The sequence below is a fragment of the Notamacropus eugenii genome, chromosome 1, assembly GCF_028372415.1.
Source record: "Notamacropus eugenii isolate mMacEug1 chromosome 1, mMacEug1.pri_v2, whole genome shotgun sequence".
NCBI classification, from domain to species: Eukaryota; Metazoa; Chordata; class Mammalia; order Diprotodontia; family Macropodidae; genus Notamacropus; species Notamacropus eugenii.
In genome coordinates, this window is record NC_092872.1 from 363,387,157 (window position 1) to 363,412,528 (window position 25,372).

At 37.1% G+C, this 25,372-nt stretch overlaps 1 protein-coding gene across 3 annotated transcripts in view; it reads left to right on the top strand.

The window, feature by feature from the left end:
* SYNE3 (spectrin repeat containing nuclear envelope family member 3) overlaps positions 1 to 25,372 on the top strand; it is a 185,467-nt gene that overhangs the window by 151,107 nt on the left and 8,988 nt on the right. For 2 of the 3 annotated variants that reach the window (XM_072630318.1, XM_072630319.1), the window contains exon 17: positions 1,026 to 1,064. The exons of the other annotated variant lie outside the window; for it this stretch is intronic. In XM_072630318.1, the coding sequence (XP_072486419.1) occupies positions 1,026 to 1,064 (39 nt within the window). The remainder of the gene's footprint in view (positions 1 to 1,025; positions 1,065 to 25,372) is intronic. 3 annotated transcript variants of the gene reach the window in all.

Below are 25,372 nucleotides of genomic sequence, written 5' to 3' on the forward strand. Positions count from 1 at the left end.
AACTAGGGAGGCTCCTTAGCAGCTACCTAGAGTCTCATCTGGCCAAATAAATGCTTCCAATGAGTAAGCCCCCCCAAAACAGCCTCACCTTAGAGTATATATACACTTTTCAGAGCCAGAAGGCATAATCCTTGAGTGTCTCATTAGAAATTAACAAAAGGTATGGGCCTTCCTACAACACAAATCTCCCCTAATCAAACTTCCCTTAATGAGCAGGCCCATTAATGGGTGGGGAAGATCTTTAACTCTCTAATTAACATTAAAGAGGCCGAATTTGAACTCAGGTCCTTCCTGACTCCAGCACTCTACCGAACCATCTAGTGCCCTATATATCACATTTAATACTTTGCATGTATTTTCTTGTGTTGTTACTTCTTTTCAACCATACATATATTTTCTCTCTATAATTGTAAACTCTTCGAAAACAATTACCCTCTCTAAGTTTTCCCTACAGGACCCTGTTCAACAAATATTTGTTGAATTGATTAGTTTGGTGAAAAGAATGTTAGGTTGAGAATAAGGAGACCTGAGTTCTAGACCTGGTTCTCCACTAACTAAATGTGTGAACTAAATTAAATCAGTTTCCTAATCTGTAAAATTAGAGATTGTACTAGAAGATATTGAAGAACCTTAAAGTTCAGTGGTTTACACTCTGACTTCATCTTAGTTTTCGTTCTTTGCCTTGGCCTTTTTACTAAGAGCAAAGTATGTTTGACCACAAGGTGTCAGTAGAATCAAAGCTATTGGACAAGGCAACAACTGTGCCTTCGATTTACGTTATTAGGAAACAAGACCCACCGGGGTTGTGCTCCTGATGTGTGTTAAAAAGCTCATTAAATCAAATTACCTGTTAGCTCAGGCTGTCCAGATGACCAGAATTTTTAAGGAAACATTCTCCCAACAAAATGAATATTCCATTGTAGGCTCTGTTGGGATTTTGAATTTACTTACTTTTCTTTTTTCTTCTTTCCCCACCTCCCTTTACACCTCCCTTCCTCCCCCCCCACCCCTTAAAAAACCAACAGGCTCACAGTCCTCTTGGGAAACCAATAGGATTCAGAAAGGTATGGTATTTTCCTGCTACTCACTTCAATAGTACTGCCTATAATGGTTCCATGTGGAGCATCTGCTCTGAAGTGTGTTGTTTTTTCCTTGACTTTCTTGAAGGTTTTTTAAAAAGCCCCTTTTGAGATGCGTTATAAAAATGAATCCATAAAGGTGTGTTGGTAGGGGCTTTGCACACATGGGATTTCAACAGGGTCTCCAATTAAGGATTTGAATGTTTTTTATTGATGTCTTGTTTTTACATTCCTTTCCAAATATAACTATCCCCTGTCCCTCTAAGAAAGCCATCCCATATAATAAATTATAGGAAAGATAGGGAGGGAAAAAAGTGGGTCGGTAAGACTAACAAACATACCAACCAAATCTGATAGAGTACGCAATGTTTTATACCTGGAGTGGTTCACCTTGGCAAAAAAGAGAGGGATATGCATTTTCTCATCTCTTCTTGGGGTACAAGCTTAATTATTGAAATTATACAGTGTTTAGTTTTGCGCTTTTTTTCCCATTTGTATTATTGTGATAATTGTGTGCAGTATATTGCTTCCTGGTCCTACTTATTTCACTTTGAATCAGTTAATATGTCTTTCCTTGCTTGTCTGTATTCTCCATTTTCCTTGCTCCCTATGGCACATTACCTTCATGTAGCAATACCAATGCCGTAAGAACTAACATTTTTATAATGCCTACTATGTGCCAGGCACTGTATTAATTGCTTTACAAATATTATCTTATTTGATCTTCACATGCCCTTGGGAGGTGGGTGCTACTATCATCCCCAGTTTAAAGTTGGGGAAACAGAAGCAAACAGAGGCTAGGTGACTTGCCCTAGGTGACTAGCCACAGCTAGGAAGCGTCTGAGGCTGAATTTGAACTCAAATCTTAATTCTAGCCCTTGAGCTCTATCTACTGGACCACTTAACTGTCTCTATTGTATGCCACAATTTGTTTAGTCATTCACCGATTGATGTTTCTATTTATTGTTAACACTCTGCCTATCATAAAAAAAAAATAATTGAGAGGCCTTGTATAGTCCCTCTACATAGATAGCCTGATATAAGAGAAAGAACTCTGAAATGGGAACTAGTAGACATAGATTATATCCCTTGTCCTGACTCTCATTAGCTTTGAGCTTTTGAGCAAGTCCATTACCTTGTCTGGGCCTCAATTTACTAATCGAATCTCTCAGGTCCTTTTCTGTTCTAATAGTTTATGAATCTAAGGCTATATCTGATATCCCATGGTTCTATGATTCCAAGGCCCATTTCAATTCCAATTTTCTATGTCCCTTAGGAACAAATGGTTTTCAATAAGTGTTAGCATAGAAATGAGTTCTCTGGTTTCCTCATAAACCTGGATAAAACCATCATGTCGTTGGTATGGATAAACAAATGAGTAAAAATCTCAAGGAGTACATAAAAAAAAGCTGATGAGGTGGTTTTGCTGAATAAGACTAGTGTATATTTCAAAGTGGTTATCAAAATTATATGGTAGATTATGTGAAGGAAATCAGGAAAGGAATTATAATACATTCAGAAAGTTGGTGTTTAATAAAGCTATAGATAATAAATATAATAAACTATAGATAATAAAATTCTAAGGAGTAGGATTTATCACTTAACAAATATACTGGAAGAATTAGTTAGCAGTTTGGCAGGAAATGAATTTTGACCCACATCACACACCCCAGTGAATTCTTAGCTTAAATAATGACAAAAACAACTATAAAGAAAATAGAAGACATGGAATAATATATTTATCTAGAATGTAGTGGGAAACTGACTTTTCTATTTTGTAAGTAGAATGAATTATTGGGGATAATACAGATGTACTTTAATACATCAAAAGTCTTAATACAAACAAAAAATAATATGAAAACCAAAGAACATATAGGGGAAATGCTTATGGCACACATTACAGATAAAAGCTTGACATCTAAAATATTTATAGAAATATTGCAAATTTGCAAAGGCAATTTCTAGTTCCTAGTGGATAAATGGCCAAGTGCTATAAAGAGATTATTTTTAAAAGAGGAAATATAAATTGTGATTAATCGTGTGTAAAAATGATGAGTGATTTACAAAAATATAAAAATACAAACAATTAATACACAATAGATAGTTAGCAATATAACGAATATAACAATATACAATAATGATAATAAACAAAACCTCATACTCATCAAATTGAAAAAATAATTAAAAACAATGAAACTCATAGTTGGCAGGATTGTAGAGAAACGGTTATAATCAACTACTCATGTTGGAACCGCAAATTGTTGAAATCTTCTTGGAGAGTAGTGTGGCTGTCAAGTTACATAAATAAACGTCTCCGTAGCCATAATAGATTCAATAGTAGTCAACATATCCTCTACAGAAATTCTTATTTTACGTATGAAAGTACATCTTTCAAAAAGAAACAATAAAAGCTATCTGTTCAAAGACTTTTATAGTAGTATTTATAATTGCAAATACTTAGAAGCAACCCAAATTTGTTTTTCTTCTTGTTGTTTGGCAGGACCTTTGATTTTGTTGATATGTAGAACTTCCCAGGGAGAAAACTCTCTCTACCAGTGCAGATCAGCAACTGATCTGCAACTTACAGTCTTAGAATTTCCTAGGGCTACTGAAAGGTTCAGTAACTCACTTGCCCAAGATCAGCTGGCCAATATGTGACAGAGGCCGAGCTTGACTCTGGGTCTCCTAACTCCAAGACTGGATCTCTGTCCACTAAACCACACTGCCCATAACAAGAGTATTATGAGGTCAAATAAATTGTGGTACAGTACTAGAATGAAATACTGTAATGCAATTAAGCTAATAATAGTCAACATTTATATAGAGTTTTGAAATCTGAAAGTATGAGAAATATAAAGATATCTAGAAAGATATTAATGAAGTTATAGAAAGGGAAAATAATCAATACGACTATATAAAAGGAAAAATTAATGAAAAGGAGTAGAAAAAGAATCTTGATGCAGATGTAGAGGTCATAACCGAAAAGTTGTGACATTTTTTATAGTGAAATTCATTTACTCAAATGTAAATAATTGCAAGTTTAATTTATTTTTATATATATGTTTGATATTAGATTTAAAAGAAAGCATTCTTTAAACAAAGAAAGAAACTTCCTAAATTGATTAAGGATAGCCCCACATCTGTTATTCCCAAAGTAGCTGAATGTGCCGCTTGGATTCTGCCTTGACTGTGACATTCTCATTGCTCTACTTAGAATGATCACAGACATTCATTCACAAGTGAAAAAAATCTATCTGGCAGATTTGGGAAAGGAGGAGGAATTTTTCTACATTTCACTCTGAATTCTTATCCAAACTCAGATTTCCAGTGATTCATTCTCACAGAGAAGGAAGATAGCTTTCTATCAGGTTGTGGGAAACTGATCTCCATACTCTTCAGAAAGAGAAGAAAAATCGTTAGACATCAGCCTGATTACTCATGACTCTCTTATTATAATGTACATTCATGGGAGTGCGTGGAGGGTGGGCCATATGTGCACTGTTATTCTCATGGTCTTGTGTTGTATTCATCCTTCATTTTCAAAGAGGACCATGATATCAAAGAAATGGTGACATGACTTGCCCTTGACTTTGTTTTGAGTGAGGGAGGGCTGTTAATCGAATGGTCTATTCTTTAACAGAAGTATTTAAAAATAAGTTAACAGTTTATTCTGCCCCTCCTGACCACAAGAGGGAGTTGAGAGGCTGCTTATTAAAGACAAAAAGCACTGAATTTAATTACAGCCAGGAAATTCTAGGTTCTCATCTCAACTGAACCACTCACTAGCTTTGCGATTTGGGTCCACTTCTTTCACCTCTCTAAGCCCCAATTTCCTCATCTATAAAATGGGATCCACAATACTTATGCTCACTTAAATATTATGATGAAAATGCTACATAAATGTTATTGAGTCAATAAATATAATAAGGGTAGATCCGTAAGGGTAGATCTAGAAGGAGCAACTTTTTCCCATGAGGGTTGAAGAGAGGAAAATGAATTGTTGTGTCCCTAACGTGGCGCTGACCTGTGCCAGTAGTTAGGGCAAAAACTAGGCCATAGAGAGGAATAGTCCCTTCCTTAGGAAGAAGAATGAAGTCTAAACTGGGATCCAAACAAACTTAAACCAGAAGGTCAAGCTGGGGTGGTACCATGATTTCTTCAGCATACCATAATCTAATAAAATAAGAGAGAAGTAAGAAATAAGTTGAAAGAGCAAAGATTTAGGCCTGTGAGAACAGTGCTAGATCAGGAGGCAAAATGTAGGGAATGCCATGATGCTCACTACATATCTCACTCACCTTCTTTCTCCAAACATTTGGTCTTTTATACATTACCTGCTGACACTTATGTGTTATCATGGTCACAAGACAGACCTTTCAAACTCCTGACTCAGGCAGGATGGTATGGCCAAACACTTAGAGAAGAGCCAGGGTTCCTACATAGGCCCATCAATCTCTTCTAGAGTTGTTTGAATCTGCAAAACTGTATTCTGTAAACTTGTCCATTTATTTGGTTTTTTGTTTTTGATTTTGTTTGTTTTTTTTCTGAGTTCAATGAAGACAAGGTTGGCATTTTTCCAAAGGAATTTTTTCTTCTGCAAAACTAAGGAAAAAAGTCTATATACATTAACTAAACTTGAGATAGGAAGTGGTGAATTCCTAGGATCATGAAGGAGATGAAAGATGTGATTACTTAGCTATTATGAGCCATCCATTTAGGATCATGGTAAATGAAAATGAAGTCACAGGAACCAAGAAGGGTCAACGTCCTAATTTTCCAAGAAAAAAGAGAAGGAGTGATGTCTATAAGCAATAAATCAAGGAGCTTAACTTTGATTCTTGGTAAAATTCTAGAATACACTGCTTAGCAATGATCACTAAAAGAGGAGATTTAAGGAAGACAGGATAGCCATTTTCCACTACCTGAAGGACTATTGTGTGGAACAGGAATTCAATGTATTCTGTTTGACTCCAGAAAACAGAGCTAAGCTCAACAAGGAGAAATTACAGAGAGGGAGATTTTAAGCTTGATATAAGAAAGACTTTAAAATAATAGAGCCAGAAAAAAATATAATGATCTAACTTAAGAAGTGATGAGATTTCTTTCACTGGAGGTCTTCATCAGAGATTGACTGACCATTTGTTAGGGACATTACAATATTTGTTACAATACTAGTTGAACTAGAGGTCTTCTGAGTTCCGTTTCAATTCTTATAACTCTGGAAGCATTGGACTGGTGGTCTAAGCACCTGGGTTCTAGCCCTGTTTCTATTTATACTCTTATTCACTGTGTAAATCTGAGAAAATCATTTCATTTCTTTGGCAAAAGAATGAATGAAAATGAATGGAAAAGCATTTATTTAGTGTTTACTATGTGCCAAATGCTAAGGATACAAATAGAAAAAAAGCAAAAGATTTCCTGCTTTCAAGGAGCTTAGCTTCTAATTGGGAGAGGCAACATATAAAAAAAAAAATTCCAGACATCTCATCTAGGTTGAATTAACTGATGTCTGAAGGCCTTTCCAACTTAAACATTGTCTGGATATTCATGAAGGATTTTCTAATATCTTCCAGCTCTCATGCTGAGAGATGTATGTGCCAAAGATTGTTCCCATCTCTAAGGTTGTGTGGTTATGAGACTTGAGTCATTACCTAGCTCAGTTAAGTAATCTATAATTAGAATAATTTTGAGAGCTACTCATCTCTATTTTGCAGCAAATTCATCTCTATTTAGGGAGGGGGCTGTGTCTGTTAAACTGTTCATTCACAGATTAAGATTTTGAGAGAATTCTTCAGTTGGTGATATGTACTCAGTGCCCTGAGATCATACAGACTGTTCTCTTCACGTGACTGTTCTGAAATTCTTTCTTACCAAGTGGCCAAATACTACAGCAAGTCCCCAAATAATTCACAAATTATCATTTGTGAGCCCTCTATACTTAAAAACTGGTACTGAATTATTCTAACACAGATACCCAACTGATACATTTTAGCTCACAATTCCATAGTGTTTATAAGCTGCCTTCCTTAAACTAACCCTGTGTGTTGTAAGTACTAGAGCAATTATGTCCATTTTACAAGTGAGAGAGCTGAGACTCAGTGAGAAATGACAGATTTAGAGCTAAGACCTCAGAGGTCATTTAGGTTAATCTCATTTTACAGATGAGGAAACTGAGGGAAGTTAAGTGACTTTACTCATGGTCACAAAGGAAACGTCACAGATGGGATTAAGAATCACAGAATTATTGTTGTTTCTTCTTTCTCATGGTTTCTCCCATTGGTTCTAATTCTTCTTTTGCAACATGACTAATGTGAAAATGTTTAACATAATTGTATATGTATTGCCTCTAATGCATTCTGTCTTAGGGAGAGGAGAGGGAAGGGAGGGAAAGAAAATTTAGAACTCAATCTTATGAAAGTAAGTGTTGAAAACTAAAAATAAGCAAATAATTTTTTTAAAAAATGGATTCCAGAGTTAGCAATCATCTAAGCCCCTATTCCAACCTATGCCTTGACTCCACCTTCAAAGCTGTGTCTGAAACTGAAGGGGTGACCAAGGCACTCTTTGGTCATCTACATTAGTTCATTTATATTATCTATCATCTACATTAGTCCAATTTTATGTTAAAAACCAAACTCATAGGTTTTAATAATAATAATTCACATTTATATGGAGATCTGCATCATTATCTCATTTGATCTTCACAAAAATCTTGAGATGTCATTGCTATCCATATTTTACAAATGAATAAAATGAGACTCAGATAAGTGATTTGCCCAAAGTTGTCCTACTAACTTGAGAATCAAACTGTGCTTGCACTCTTTCTACTTGTCCTAAAGGGATCCTGTGTAAATACACATGGGAGTCAACATCAAATGGCATTCCTTTAAATCCGGTGGCTTTCAAGTCTTCCTGAAGAGATCAGTTGTTTGTAATTATATAGTAACTGAACCCAACTCCTCATTTTATAGTTGACTCTAAGCTAGAGAAGTGAGGTCAAGGATGGAAAAGAGAAGGAGAGACATCGTGGGGCAGACGATGGAAGCAAGATAAAATGAACGAAAGGATAGGTATTTCAAGATGATCAAGTTCATGTCATATTAGAATCATTAACATCATGTCAGGAAGGAACATTAAGAGATCATCTAATTCAACAACTCAACCTTCTAAAGTCCAGGTCAGGCTCTCACACTACCATGCCTTGTTTTGTTCTGGCTTGATGTTTTTCTTGGTTCCCAGGAGGTGTTGTAGAGGTAAAAGAGCATGGATTTGGTGCCAGACAACCTAAGCTCAAATCCAGCCTTTGTCACTTCCTACCTATGTGACCTTGGACAAGTCAGGTAATCTTTCTGGTCCTCAGGTTCCTCTTCTGTAAAATTATGGAGTTAAACTAAATAGTCTTTGAAGTCTGAGACCTGTGTGGTATAGGAGAAAAAAGAGACCTTATATACAAAATCATGACTTTCTGTTATGTACAGTTCCACATACATATATATTTATATATATATATATACACACACACGTGTGTGTATATATGTGTATGTGTGTGCATGTGTATGTATCACTATAAAGACAAAAAACCTAGGTTTAAACGCTGCCTTTGATATTACTACATGTATGACCTTGGGAAAGTCACAAGTGGGAAAGTTTCCACTGAACTTCCTTTTGCCTCCTCTTAGGGTCTCATTTTCCTCATCTATAAAATAGGAGAATGAACCAGATAGTCTTTGAGGGGCTTTCTATCTCTAAGGCTATCATCTAGTAAATGTGACTTTCATAGTGCTCTGCCTCCTCATTTTATCAAGAATCCCAAGGTTTTTTGTTTGTTTGTTTTCTTAAGGAAAACTGTAATTTCCTCATTCTCTAACCCCATTAGTCTGTTAGGGCCAGGCTGAGGTAGAAGTGGAGCAAGTAGAGTAAAAGTTGTTTTGAGCTATTGTACACTAATTAAAGAAACCCTTGCCAGCTCCCATACAGTTTAGGGATCCTGGCAGGTTTTCACAGGGACTCACACTCTCATTCAATGCAAAAATAATGATGAGGGGAAAATGTTCTGTTTCCAGACTATTTTGTTGTATATATTCATAAGGTTTACATTTTCATGGTATGTGTAGTTTGGTTCGTGTTTATATAGGGTGGTTTGTGTATGTTTGTGAGGTTTACATTTGCATACTGTGTATAGTTTGTGTTTACACAGGGTGGTTTGTGTATAGTTTGTTTACTGGATGGCAGCAAATTAGATGCTCTCTTCAAAGGCTGCATTCATTCTTGCCAACATATACATATACATACATACATGTATGTATATGTATATATGTATACACACATATATACACACATATACACACAAGAGTATGCATGTGTTTTCGTGTGTGCACTAAAAAAACTGAGTTTTTCATGAGCAGCCAGTTATCAATTCCCCCATCACTCTAACTTATTATACTCTCTTTATATGTCAATGAATTCAATTTTATTGTTTATATAAACAAAATCAGTAGAATTTATTAAATGTTCAAGTTCATCAGTGTAATCAGTAGAAAATAAATAAATAAAAGAGTGCACTGACATGATTTCATCATATTTAAAAGTTATGGTTGGGCCTTGAGTGGATCAAATAAATTCATTTACCCTCAAAAACAGACATCACATTACTCAAGGTGCATATTTCATTTGTAATGATCATTATGGTGTTTAAGTCACTCTACATAATTAATGAATGAAAAACATTGATTAAACACATAGGAGCTAGGTGGCACAGTGGATAGATGACCTAGCCTGGAGTCATGAAGACTTGAGTTCAAATATGGTCTCATATACTTCCCGGATTTTTTATCCTGGGAAAGTCATTTAACCCCTGTTTGCCTCAGTTTCCTCACCTTTAAAATGGTGGTAATAATAGTAACTGTCTCCCAGGGTTGTTGTAAGGATCAAAAAAGGTAATCATTATAAAGCACTTAGCACAGGGCCTGGCACATAGTAAGTGCTATATAAATATTAACTTTTATTACTATGTACATGTCATGTGCACGGCATTAAGTACTAGAAATAAAAATACAAGCAAGAAAGATAGTCCTTTGTGAAGAAAGGAAGAGTCCAAAGTTCCAGCTGGAAAGGAGAAGGAGGATGGGCAGAATTTTTGAAATGGCCAGTAAGTGATGTGGAGGCCTGGTTCTGGGCAAGGTAACATGCAAATTCATGTATCACAAGTTCAGCATTACATATGTGGTTTTGTAGGGGATCAGAGCAAAGCCCAGGGCTGTGTATTCTTGCCTGTGATTTTATGAGATGCAATCATGAACAATGGAGGAAAGGATTATGTTGATGGTAGCATACTCTGTCAATGGGAGTTGCTATTCCTTGCCCAGCGGTTCCACTCAGGATCCCAATGTTTCTGATTTGTAGGCTGCCTAGGCTCGACCCAGCCCTCATATCCATCCATACCAGCCTCATCCCTCCACTTGCCTTACCTTCTTTCCCCCTTTTCCAGCTGAAGTAGCCAGAGACCATCCCGGCTGCTTGAATGCTGACACAGCTAGGTGAGATGGAAATCACTCATTTTATTCCTTCCAATGAGATGGAAGATCACTAGGCTTTACCATCTGCCCTAGCACTGTCATCTGACCTACTAAATGTAACCTAAAGATCTTTGGACTTCTGGTCTTTTTATCTGCTCTGTAGCAGAGAATTCTTATTATGTGTTGCCTCCTCCGATTTGACTGTGAGCTTCTTGAAATCAGGTACTGTCTTGCTATTTCTTTGTATCCCAAGTGCTTGGCATCTATTAAGTGCTTTAAAGAAAATGTTTCCCTAAGGGCAGCAAGGTGACACAGTGGATAGAACAGTGCCCCTAGCGTCAAGAGGATCTGAGTTCAAATGTGATCTCAGACACTTGACACTTACTATCTGTGTGACCGTGGGCAAGTCACTTAACTCCAATTGCCTCACCAAAAACAAAACAAAACAAAACAAAGCAACTTTTTTTCATTCATTTCCTACTCTTCCATCGTGTCTTCTGGAGTTCCAGTTTTATTGTTTGTAAACTACCCACCACCTAGAGACACTTAGCATATATTCTGTATTTACGTGTATGTTTTTATGTGCATGTGTTTCCCTCTTCCCAGTGGAATAAAAGTTCATTGAAGGCAAGAACTCTTTTGTCATTGTGGCCCTACCACTTAGCACAGTGCCTGGCATAAGTTTGCATGCTAGATGATTATCTAATTGAATTAAATTATCATAAAGCTTCTGAGAGTAGGGGCCTCTAGTTACAACTTTTGGGGATAACTTTAGAGAAGATACAGATATGAACAAGATGTCAGAGAGTACCAGTGATTGAAGATGACATTTTTCATAATTTGGTATCATCTTCAACACTTCAAAGATCTGTGATTCTAATGGTCTGGCTACTCTCTCCACCAACACATATTGCAACTTCTGTATGACTTCATGGATAGTTTTCAGGTGCTGAAATTTTTATCACCTCATAGCCAGCCTCTTCAAACTTAGTCATGCTAGCCTTCAAGGTAAGAGGCAAAGACTCCCTAACTGGTTCTGTATTCAAAGACTTTCCAGGCCAATAGAACCTTCAAGAACTTGCCTTTGTCCTTTCTTTTTTTAATTTTCTTTTTAATTTATGGAATAAAATAAGCATTTCCTTTCTGTATTATATGTTTATATTCTTGAGGCAGGATAGCCCAGAGGACTGAAAACAGACCTTGAAGCTAGAGAGATCTGAGTTCAAGTCTTATCTCTGTCTCTTGATTCTGAGACCCTAGGCAAGTCATTTAATTTCTCAGTACTCTAGTATTCAGTACTCTCAGTACTGTAGTACTCAGCACTTTCTAAGAGTATCAGGGATAGAACCTTGGCCTTGGAATCAGAAAGATCTGATCTTGAAGCCTTCCTCAAACACTTAGCAGCTGAGCAACTCTGGGCAAGTCATCCGAACTCTCACAGTCTTCCTCATCTGTAAAATGGACACAGTAATAGCACTTACCTCACAAAATTGTTACAAAGATCAAGTGAGAGAGTGCGTATAAAGTGCTTTGCAAACCTTAAAATACTAGATAAATATTAGTTATAATTTATTATAAGTTGAAAAGAAGGTGCTAACCTGCATTGGTAGAGGGAGTTTCTTCACCTAGGAGTTCCTTATACCAACAAAATCACAGGTTCAGTGCCTATCCCTATATTTATAATTACCTTTTTTAAATGTAAGATCTTGAAATTTCTATTAAATTTGACAAATGCTTATTATGTGCAAAACCCTGTACAAGACACTAAGGGAGAAATGGTGGAAATCATGGTGATCTCAGTCACTGTCACCAGCCTCACAGGGTTGTTGTTGCTCAAATGAAAGGATATATTTTTAAGAGTTTTGTAACTATAATGCATGATAGAAACATAAACCACTGTTACTTCCAAAGTTTTTGGTTCATTTTTCTGGGTTCTCCTTCCACTGGTTCAGATTTCAACCCCTTTTGTTAATGGTCTTTATGCCTGGCCAAAGAAATCATGGGATCAGAGAGCCAGAACTAGAACAGTGACCTCAGAGGTCATTGAGTCCAGTGCTCTCCAGTTGGAGAAACTAAGGCCTAAGGAGATTAAATAATAGGTAGTAAATCCCAATTGCCTCGGCTAAAAAGATTATCATCTGTTTTCTACCTTCCCCTTTTCTCCCTTAGCCTACTGCCATGCTGGAATAGTTGCTACCAGAGATGTGCACCCTCTCTTGGCTGGATGCTTCCCTCTTTCTTTTCCTAATTCTATTGGAAGAACCCACCACTTTCTTCCCAATAGTCATTAGTAGGAGACAATCTGCCCTGACATTGCTTCATGAAGTCCGCATGGCCTCTCTGTTTGGTCTGCTGGCTTTCTTGTCCAAACTTGAGTACACCTTGCCTTTTCATCTGCAACAAAATTTCTATTTCCAGTTACCCTGATCTATACCTTGACACTGGACCCAGGAGTAACCACTTAATAATGGCCATTAAGATACCAAGGGGAGAAGTGATGAAGGCCCAAACTAATGTGGTAAATGGGTTAGTGGGGAAAAGGAGGATATATATGAGAGATGTTGTGAAGCCCTTTTCCTGAAAATTCTATGATTTTCTTTGATGTTTCAGAGCAGCTTTGCTTCTTCATCTGCATAGTGAAATTAGATGATCTCTTTCACTTTAGAGTTCCAGCCAATCTGCCTTGTACCACCAGTAATGAACACTCACTCTCTTCAGAATCTCATATACAAATTTTCCTTTGATTTATTTGAAAAAAAAATGCAGTAATCTTATGCTATTCTTACTAGTCCTCTTTGGAATTTGAAGAATTTTTCCCTCACCACTGACAATATAGTGTTAGTCCAATTTTAAGCAATTAAAACTTAATTAGCTTTTTAAGTTATTAAATTATTAAATTTATTAAGTTATTTAATAAATATTTTGTTATTAAAATTATGTTATTAAAATTTTAAGCTGCAGTACCACTTTTGTTGTATCCTGTATTTTTCCTTTATACTTCTACAATCTGTAGTTCTACAAATTTACTACAATACTTCTTGGTGATTTAACTGAGGGCTTTTTTTCTGATAGTGTTCTAAGGTTTTTTCAATCTGTACTTTACCACCTGCTTTCAATACTTCTGGGCAATTTTTTCTGCATAGCTTATTGGAAAATGGTATTTAGGATTGAACTAGTCTCATCAATATGTGATCTATGAGTGGAGAAGGGCAGCAGTGGGAATGTACAAAATGATAGTCTCCATCTTTTGTCTTCATCTTTTTTTCTGTATATATTATTTCATGGCAGATTTTTTTAATTCTCTTTTCATTATTGCTGAGTTGTCTTCTTTTGAAGCTTTCTACTTGTAGAATTAGATGTGTATGTGGCAAGGGGGAACTAAGAAACCTCTCACTCTTCCATCTTCCCAATAATCCCCTCTCCTTAAAAAAAATAAAAAGTGTGTATGTGTGTCATAGCTCCCTTACTAGAATGTAAGTTTTTTGAAGACAGCAGTCATGTCTTTGTACCAATTCCTTAGACAAGGTCATTCAATATTTCATTTACTCAATGACTTTTTTGCATAATTCTGAGTTGGGTTTTGGAAGGTGGGGCAATATCCCCAAGAGACTGAGCACAGTGGAAATGCAAACCTACTGGTATTATTATTGCTTACCATAATCATTTAATGCTTATGTGGTAATATACCCAGAATAATTAGATAATACTCCCCAAATCCATTGCAAATGTATTTTTAAGTATGACTCTGTGGTAATCTAAAGTAAAGGCATTTACTTTGGGGATTGAAATGATGAAAGAAACTTGAGCACACCTAGATTTCTTGATTAACTTGATTGGTTGCAACGGCAAAAATGCAGGTGCTTAACCAGCATATTTTATGACCTTGCTCTATAATCCGAGGGTCTCAAATCACTGTATGCCAAAACTAGAAAGGAATTTAGTTTCCTTGACTATATAATGTGGGGATAAAATGATCTTTAAGGTCTCATGGAGCTTATGAGGGCTCGTGGTAATGAATAGATTTCTGGACTTGGAGTCAGGACAACCTGGATTTAAATCACGTCTTTGACACTAAAACTGGCCCTATTACTGTGGGAAAGTCATATACTTTCTCTTAACCTCAGTTTCTCCATCTGTAAAAGAAGAGGGGTTGGACTAAATGACTTTTAAATCTGTGGTCTTATGATCCTAAAAATGTGCCTAAGAGAATATATTTATCAAGAGCTGGAACTTACATATATTTTCTCCAAACATTTCTTAATTGGTTTGTTCATTCCAGCCAAAGGGGCAAAAAGGAAAAAATATAACAATCCAAAACTGTTTGCAAGACATAAAATTTGAGATGCCTTTTCTAATTGAATCTCTAAAAATATGAAGGATAGTCATACTTATAATCTGGATCCCAGATAAGTAAATGTACTCTATGAATCAGATTACTAGAGTAAGACTCAAGGCCTCCCACTATCTAGTATTAGTCGACTCCAGTTTTTAGATAAGTAGCTAATAAGAATTCACAAGCTCTGAGGTACTAAAATGACAAACAAAAGTTAAAAAGTGTCTGTCAGCCAACATCATAGACAATAACCTTGGAGATGATATGAAGCTAGGTAGGATAGATTACATGCTATCTAAATTGAAATCCAAATCTAAAAAGATCCTGAGAGTCTAGTACACTGGACTGAATCTACTAAGATTGTATTTAATAAGGATAGACATAAAATCATACATTAAAACATAAAGAATCAACATCACAAGTACAAGATGGGAAAGGCTTGATTAAAAAACAAGCGTTCTGAAAAAGATCTTGGGGTTTTAGTGAACCACAAGCTCAAAAAGTTAACAGTGTGATGTCAGATGATAGCCAAAATACTAATGAGATGTTGGGTTGAATTAAGAGAAAGGTAGCTTCCAAGAATAAGGAGGTGGTGGTCCTCTTGTACTCTTACCCAGGCCAACAATTTTTTTATATTAATTTTATTTGTTTTCAGTGTCCTAAAATCACTACCATATAACTTAGATTATTTTTTCCCTTCCCTCCCACCTCCCTCCCTGAGACAGCATACAATTTTATATAGGTTCTATACATATATTCCTATTAAATACATTTTTACTATAGTCATGTTGTGTAGAAGAATTAAAATGAATGGGAGATATCGTATAACAAACCAAAACGTAACACAAAAGAAAATGATCTGCTACATTCTGCGATTGAATTCCAAAGTTCTTTCTCTGAGTATGGAAGGCATTTTGCCTTAAAAAACCATTGGGAATTTTTTTAAGTCCTTGCTTCGCAATGAAGTTCCAAGTCTACCAGAAAAAACTCTCGCATACTGTGGTTGCTGCTATGCACAAAGTTCTCCTGGTTCTGCTCCTTTCGCTCAGTGTCAGATCATATAAGTCTTTCTAGGCCTCTCTGAAGTCTTCCTGTTCATCATTTCTTATAGCACAATAGTATTCCATTACATTCATATACCATAATTTAATCAGCCATTCCCCAATTGATGGGCATCCCCTTGATTTCCAGTTTTTGGCCACCACAAAGAGGGGTGCAATAAATATTTTTGTACATGTGAGACCCTTTCCCATTTTTATGATCTCTTTGGGATACAGTCCTAGAAGTGGTATTGCTGGGTGAAAGGATATGCACATTTTTGTAGCCCTTTGGGCATAGTTCCAAACAATGAATTAATGTTCCAACTCTCCCACATCTTCTCCAACATTTATCATCTAACTGTTCTGTCATGTTAACCAATCTGATAGGTGTGATGTGGTATCTCAGAGCTGTTTTGATTTGTATCACTCTAATCAATAGTGATTTAGAGCATTTTTTCATATGATTATAGATATCTTTAATTTCTTCCTCTAAACATTGCCTGTTCATATCCTTTGACTATTTATCAATTTGGAAATGACTTGTATTCTTGTACATTTGACTCAGTTCTCTATATGTTTTAGAAATGAGGCCTTTATTGGGCACCACAATTTTTACAAAGGTATTAGTAAGTTATAGAACTTCCGGTGGTAGGCAACCAGTACAGGGAAGGAATACATTCAAGATGAGGATGTGTTGAAAGGACTGGGATGCTAAGATCATAGATTTAAAGCTGGAAATTCCTTACAGAGACCATGGAGCTCAACATCTTCATTTTACAGATAACTGCTAATAGCTAACTTTATATAATATTTAATATGTGGTAAGTACCGTACTAAGTGCTTTATAATTATTATCCTCACAACAACCCTGGGAGGTAGATGAGCTATTATTGTCCTCATTTTTACAGATGAGGAAACTGAGACAAACAAAGGTGCCCAGAATCACACAGCTTGTAAGTGTCTAAGGTTGGATGCCTGAGCAAACTAAGGTTCGGAGAAGGTGAGGATAAGTGACTTGTAAGGATAGAGAGAGCCCTGAGCCTGGAGTCAGGGATAAGTGAATTCAAATCCAGCCTTAGGGACTTCCTAGCAGTGTGACCCTGGGCAAGACATTTAACCTCTGTTTGCCTCAGTTTCCCCAACTGTACAATGGGAATGATAATTATAATAGCACCTACCTCTCAGAATTGTTGTAAGAATCAAAGGAGGTAATAATTATACACTACTCAGCATGGTACGAGATACATAGTAAAGTTTTATATAAATTTTAGTTATTTGTTATTTTTGTTGGTGGCAGTATTATTGTTGTTACAATACACATAAGATTCCCTTCCTAACATTTTGCCTATTCGGAAATGAGAAAAATTTTGTCAGCCTCTCCTTTTGTTTCTCTTTTTTAAAGTCACTTTAACTTGTGCCATCAGTTGTAGCTACCTCTACATGTGATGTAAGGGAAAAGATAAATTTAATGTGAACTGACTTGGGGTCTTTTTCTAATTAAGAAAATATAATTTCGTCTCATTCTGACTCTCATTTCCATCCACTTTAGAACAACTAGCTTTGATAGAGCAGGCAGCCTTCCTTTTTTCTGCGGTACTGTAGAGAGTTTGGCATGAAGGAGGTGACAGGTTGCATTCACACACCCCTTGTGAGCTCATGTGAGTAACCTAATCGCATGGTTCCCTGGGTCTGCCCAAGCCCTGAAAAATGGCATAATCTTCATCTTAGCCAAACCTGCTCAACCATTTCATAGGATCATAGGATTTAGAGATGCCATAGACTTTAAGGATCACCTAAGGCTATTGTTGGAGAAGAAGGGGGTGAAGCCCAAAGAAGGAAAATAACTTTTCTAAAATTCCACAGAAATATCTAGAACTCTAGGCATTTCCATTGGACCAACTTGTCTCTCAATTCTTTTCAACAAACTTTATTTGCATATTTTGTATGGGACATTATGTTTGCCTGGGGCAAGAGGGTAAAGGAGGGAAATATAAGGTGTAGATTATAAATAGAACAAAGTTCCTGGCCTCAAGGAGACTATAGTCTAGAAGTAGAAATAAATACACAAGCACACAGAGAGGTTCATGGAAGTAGGTGACCATTGCTACAAAGGTGGGAGATGTGCACTCTATGTTCAGAGGACAAAGCATACTCCATACTGAGTACAAAAGAAAGGGGTATGACACCAAGCTGGAAAGGTGGGGTTATGCTACATTGTGATAGGCCTTCAATACCAGTCAAGGAGTTCAGACTTTACTTGGTAGCATCATAGGTAATTATTAGTAGATTCTGAGCAAAAGCATAACATGATCAGATGTTTGCATAAGGAAGATTAGTCTGAGACTGGCATTGAAGAATCCATTGGAAGAGGAAGAGAGTGGCAGTAGCAGGACTTGGGAGGGAGCTGTTGGAATAGTCCAGGGAAGTAGTAATGAGGGCCAAATCTAGGATGGTAACAGTGAGGATAGACATTATGAAGAAATGGGGGAAAAATTATTATGGAGGTATCTAGAAACATTCAGATCATCTCACCCCCACATTACATAGTCAAAGAAACTAAATTCCTTTCTAGTTTTGGCACACAGAACCAGCGTAAGAAGCTTGACTTCAGTCCCTCAAAACTCTGTGGGTTCATTAGTGTATACACTCACAAAATGTAGAATCTAAGAGCTGGGAAGGACCTCAGTAGCTATTACAAATAGTCACCCAAAAATTGCTTTAAAGACATGAAATAAGGAGCAAAGCATTAGCTTCCATAGGAACTTATTCCAGTTTTGGGTAACTTTCATTCCTTAGAAATCTTGGTCTTGCTTTTCTTGCATCAAATACCTGCCATCTACTGTAACTAAACATTAACTCATTCTCCCTAATTCTGACTATTGGGGGAAAGGAAATGTCTTCCACATGACAGCACTAATATTGAAGATAGCTGTCATGTCTCCACTAAGGCAGTATAACAGCAAGCACCCTAGCACCCAGGATGACATACTGGTACAGGTTCTTAGATCTGCTTTTCTAAAAGGAAAGCAACTTGAAGGGTCAACAATCACTTTAATCAAGCACATATATCATTCACTTAGTTCAAGGGAAAAAGTCGGCAACCTGAACCTCAGAGAGAAAACAAAAAGAATTACAAGCAGAAACTGCACACAGAAAGACCAACAGACAGGGCTTCCAACTGTCTGACCATAGGCAATACATACATCTTTACCAGAGAGAGAAGCACCAACATCTGAGTTTTCAAAGCCAGGGGGGCTTCTTAACAGCTGTCCAGAGTCTCATCTGGCACATGAACCTTCTTCCAAAAACTAAACCCCAAAGCAAAACTTCCCCTCAGAGTATATATGCACCTCTCAGAGCTGGAGGGACTCCTCATGACCCAGTATCTGCCTTCATGCAAAACAAACCTCTCCTAATGAAGCCTCCCTCAATAGCCCCACCTGAGGCCTAACAATGGGTGGGGAAGATTTTTAGCTCCCATAACAGGTAGCAAGGTAGCACAATGGATAGTGCTGAAACTAGAATTAGGAAAACCCGAGTTGAAATTGGCCCTTAGACATTTACTTAGCTGTGTGACTCTAGGTAAGTTTTTTAACCTCTAACTCAGGTTCCTTATTTATAAAATGGGGATAACACCACTACCCACCTCTCAGAGTTATGAGTATAAAATAAGACTTGAGTTCAAATCTATCCTGATACTTACTAGCTATGTGCCCCTGGGCAAGTCACTTAACCCCTGTCAGTTTCCTCAACTACAAAACAGGGATAATGATAGAATCTACCTCCCAGGGTTATTGTAAAGATTCAATGAATTTTTTTTAATTGAATTATTTTATTTGTTTTCAGTGTTCAACAACCACTTCCATATATCTTAGATCTTTTCCACTCCCTCCCCACTCCCTACCTGAGACAGCATACAATCTTATATAGGTTCTACACATACATTCCTATTAAATACATGTTGCACAGAAGAATTAAAAGGAATAGGGGAAACCATAAAACAAAACAAAACATAAAACAAAAGAAAATGGTCTGTTTCTGTCTACGATTAAGTTTCTTAGTTCTTTCTCTGAATGTGGAAGGTATTTTGCCTCAAGAATCCATTGGGAATTATTTAAGTCCATGCATTTCAATGAAGTACTACATCTGCCAGAAAAATTCCTCACACACTATGGTTGTTGCTGTGTATAAAGTTCTCCTGGTTCTGCTCCTTTCACTCAGCATCAGTTCATATAAGTCTTTCCAGGCTTCTCTGAAGTCTTCCTGTTCACCATTTCTCATAGCACAATAGTATTCCAATACATTTATATACCACAACTTGTTAAGTCATTTCCCAGTTAATGGGCAGCCATTCCCCAACTGATGGGCTGAAATGGTTTTTATAAAGTACTTAGCACAGTGCTTGGCATATAGTAGTCTTTTAATAAATATTTGCCCTCTCTCCCTCTCCAATCATATTCTAGACATATTCCATTTTGTCTATTTATTTTTCTAAACTATGGTACCCAGAATTGAACAGAGTACTCTAAAAAATGTCTAATTAAATAAGAGTACAGTGGGATTATAACCTCCTTCAACCTCAGTACTACTCCTTCTTCCTTGCAGCCATGATTATCATAGCTATTTTGACTGTCAGGTCACAGTGTGGGAAAATAGATAAGATCTGTCAGGATTTCTGACTTCATAAGCCCCAGTGTGTTAGATGTGGAAGTAAAAGCTGCCCCAAAGAAAATAAAGATGAGGAAAGAAGCTAGGCTAAACCAGGCATACACAAAACTGGTCTAAGCTAGAGCTGACACAATTTAGAGGCTGTTGAGAGACAGACTCACAAGATAACCCAGAGGAGGGAAGGAGTCTAAATCCTTAGAAAAAATCATGGCCTTTATTATACCAAAGAAAATAACCCAGATAATATCAATAACGGCTTACCAACATACCTTTTTTTCTGCCTCCACAAAAGCTTTATGAGAATAATCTACACATGTATCAAGGATATCCCTGTTAAAGGCATGAGAGGGAAACAGGAAGGCTTTTGCCAATGATATTTTACAAGAGACCACAACTTTGCAGTCACACAAATACCTGAAAAGGGTTAAGAATACAAGGTACCAGTCTGCTTATCCTTTGTAGACCATACAGAGGCATCTGATCTGGTAGAGCAAAAGATTCAGAGTAGTCCATTGCTACACACACAGATCAATGAAGTACCAAGCATTTCTTAAATCAGGTACTATGTAGGCATTATTCAAGCATAGTACAAAAATTAAGCAGCTCCTACCCTTATATTTCTATTGGAGGTAACAACACGTGCATTCATCATAATAAGAAATAATATTAATAAGAGGTTTGCAAAGTGTTTTACCAGTATTCTTTCATTTTATCCTCACAGTAACTCTGAGAGGTAGGTGTTATTATCTAAATTTTATAGATGAAGAAACTGAATTAGGCAGGGTCACACAGCAAGGAAGTATCTGAAGCAAGATTTGAACTCCAGTCTTCCTGGCTTGAGGTCCAGTGCAATATTCACTGTGCAACCTGATTGTTTATACATAAAAATGTACAGAACAAAAACAATATAAAAACAAGATAATTTTGAAACAGCACAATTTGCTGAGGTGATTAGGAAAGACTTGCTACGGAAGTAGTGCTTGAGCTATGTCCTGAGGGCAATTTGGACAGACATCCTGGATAGATAATAAATTGGGTTAGAGTTGAAGGAAAATAAACTAAATATCCTTTCAGAGATTGTATAGATCTTTTAATGACTTTAAGCTTCTTCCTAAACAAAGGCCTACTTATTTAGCATCCATATTCTTCCAGTGTTGCTTTAGGACTATGAATTATGTGATACCACCCTTTGAAGAATTAAAGATGCAGGTCACCCAAAGGAGAGGCACACAATGGGTATGAGTAACTGAAGCGTATTAGTCAGTCAGTCAATAAGTTTTTATTAAGGGCACTGTGCTAAGTGCTGCAAATACAAAGAAAGTTTAAAAAAATAGTGTTTTCCCTCAAGGAGTTCATATTTCAATGTAGGAGATAACGTGTCTAGTTAGGTACATGAAACCAGTGGCAGAGGGGAGTGGTAAAGGTGCGAAAGGTAGCATTTGAACTGAGTCTTTAAAAAGGCCAGGGAGGTAAGGAGGAAAAACTTCCAGAAATGAGGAACAGCCAGTGATGAGATAACACAGGGAATATCTTGGGAGAACAGAAATAGGTAAATTTAGCTATATTATAGAGGTTGTGGAAGAAAGCATAATATCTGTAGATTAGAAAAGTAGGAAGAAGTCAGGTTATAAAGAGCCTTGAATGTCAGAGGGAAGGTTTTATATTTGATCATGTAGGAAATGGAGAAACACTGGATTTTATTGTGTGGTATGCTTTAAAAAAATTGCCTTGGTAGTAAAGTGGGAGGGGCGAATTGGAATAGCAAGAAGATTGGGGTCAAGGGAAATAGCTAAAAGACTGCAATTACCAAGGGAAGAAGAGATGAGGCCCTGAACTGTGGTAGTAGCTATGTGAGTAAAGAGAAGGTGATATATATATAAAAGATGTTTTGAAGGTAAAAATAAGATTTTACAATGGATTGGATATATGAGGTAAATGAAAGTGAAGAGAAAGGGATGACACATAGATTGTGAGCTTGGTTGACTGGGAAGATGGTAATGTCTTGAACAGTAATAGGAAAGTTTTGAAGAGGTTTTGGGGAAAAATAATTAATTCTTGTTAGAAACACACTTGACACTAATAAGGTATCAAGGAAAATTTATTACAGCAAAGTTCAGAGGAATTGAACACTTTGACCAAAGCAGACTCTTGCCTTCTTTTCAGGAGGAGGGAGCACTGAATACAGAAGTGAGATGAGCTATATATACTGTGAGTTCAAGACAGATCCTCCCACCAGGAGATGGATTGGTCCGTTCTCCATTAGGTCACCATCTTCTCTACATGCCCATTATGCAACCACCCTGGGTGTGATTCCCCCCTACCAAACATACTTTAACATAGGACCTATGATCAGAAAATGGAAGGATAATTTTATGCAGGATGTATCTGCTTATATGTACGAGATTCATTAAGCAAGCACAGTGAAGAAAAGCCTTCTCTAGGTAACTCTAGGTCATTTTTATTGGCTAGTTCCAGTTAGCTGTAGATTTGGTTCCTCTGTCAAAAACTTTGTAATTTTCTAAAGGCCACTGTCTGTCTTTTGATTGGTTGAGTCCACCTTCAGTCTGGTCTTCTTATTATCTAACTTATTCTCAATGACTTCATCTATTAATAATAACTTACTATGGAAACTTAGCTTTTGCTGCCTCTCACATTCTGTTTCAGACATGTTGAGTATGAGATGCTTGCAGGGTATCTAGTTTCAGAGGTCCAAAAGGTAATTGGCGATTCAGGACTGGAACTAAGGAGATAGAGTATGGTTGGATATCTAGATTTGAAATTATCTACCTATACATGATAACATGAAAGCTAATGAGATCACTAAGGGAGATAATATGAAAGGAAGAGAAGTGACCCCTGGGCAGAGCTTTGGGGGAAACCCATGCTTACTATATCCAACAGCAATAAAGAACCATCTAAGTATAATGAAAAGAAGTCAGAAAGACAGGAGAATTAGGAAGGAGCAGTTTATGAAAATCTAGAGAGGGGAGGAAGGAAAGAGAATATCCTAGGTAAACAGGACAACCATCAGGATCTGAACTGGTTGACAAATTTAGATAGAGTGAACTTCCAAATAGAGTGATTGCTGAATGATATAGTAGTAGAAGGGGAGGCTAGAAGTGGCAGTGAGGAGCAAATCTTCACATTGACCATTGATGTGGAGGTGGAGAAATAGGAAAATGTGCGAGTGCTGAAAGGGTAAATCGTGTCATCAGGAAGGAGCCAGATTTCAATGACTGCCAGGAAACAGAACAAAGAAGAAAGGAAGAGGTTTCAGATGAAAAGAAGTTTATTAATTATGTAGCAGATATTCCATAGGGCACAGTAAAAGAAGTAGGCAAATCTGGAGTAGGAAATTGGGGGGATAAGATAGGGGTGAATGGACATAAAGAAATAAGCACTTGGGGATGGTGAAGTGTTTATACATCAAGAGCAGAAAGTTCAAACTCCTGGAATGGGGAGAATGTAATGGGGGTTAGAGTATGCTAACAGTTGAGCAATGAGTCTAGGTGCAGTGATTGGAGTTAAAGTCCCAACAAAGAATTATGCTTGAGAAATGGTGCAAAGGATATCATCAGAGAGTTATATGACTGGGAAAGGAGGTAGATTGGTTAGGTCACAAGACTTGGGAGATAACATTTGGACATCTCCTGTGCCCTATTAGTATCTACACCATGTCAAGAGATCTACATGAAGAATTTGGCACATTAAGTAGAACTCTTCTTCTCTTCCCTCCCCCATCACCACAGCCTCATGGGTGATTTATGGGAGAAAATGGACATGAGTTATACAACTCACACTTTCAGTACAATTTTTTTTTAAACTAAGAGCTATAGTCCAATGTAAATTTAATGTCTAGTTTCCTTTCTTACTCTGAAGGAAAAACTCAGCTGTGAATAACTAAAGTGACTTTGGCCACTCTGTGATGAGTGAGTCTATCACTTCACGCAACTTGTGAACTGCAAATACATTTTCACTAGAGAGTTGTTGTCAAGGCAGAACTCTTCACTTAAACAGATCATTAGCTTTGGGAATGGAAATATAAACAGAAATGTGATGTATCTAGTAATTTTTCTTTCCTTTTGGAGACTATTAACTGTAGGTTTTAAGTTGCAGCATGTCTTCCCCCTTTCCTCCCGTTGGGAGAAAGCAGGAGTATTGGAATCAGGCAAAACCAGGGCTCTGATCAGAAAAAAACAAATGGGGAGATTCTGACAGTCTAAGAGAATGGCAGGACCGAAATAAACCAAGCAGTGGGTGCACTACAGATGTTTGTCGGAGACACAAGCAGTATCCAGGCAGCTGCTGGGAAGCCATTTATGATGTTCTCTCAGGAAATATTTTCTTATGTGACAATAATAATACAGCTGCTAAAATAGACTTTTTCTTCCTCCTAAATTTGTGGTCAAAATAAGGTCAGCTGACAGCCTAGTGTTCATTAGGTGTATAAGAACCATGCATTACTCACCCAGTCAATCCCCAGGGCTGCTCCACTGAGTGCTAAACCATTTTTCCTCAGCAACAATTCAGAGACTTGTACAATCATAACATCCTAGAGCTGGCAGGGTCCTTAGATAATGTAGTCCAGATCTTGTAATCCAGCCTTCTACTTAACCCACCATAGAAAGGAATTCCCCATGTAAAATCCTTGACAGATGATCATCAAGTTGTTGTGTTAATATCTCTAGTGACAGGGAAATCACTACCTACCAAAGCAGTATGTTTCCTTGTTGGATA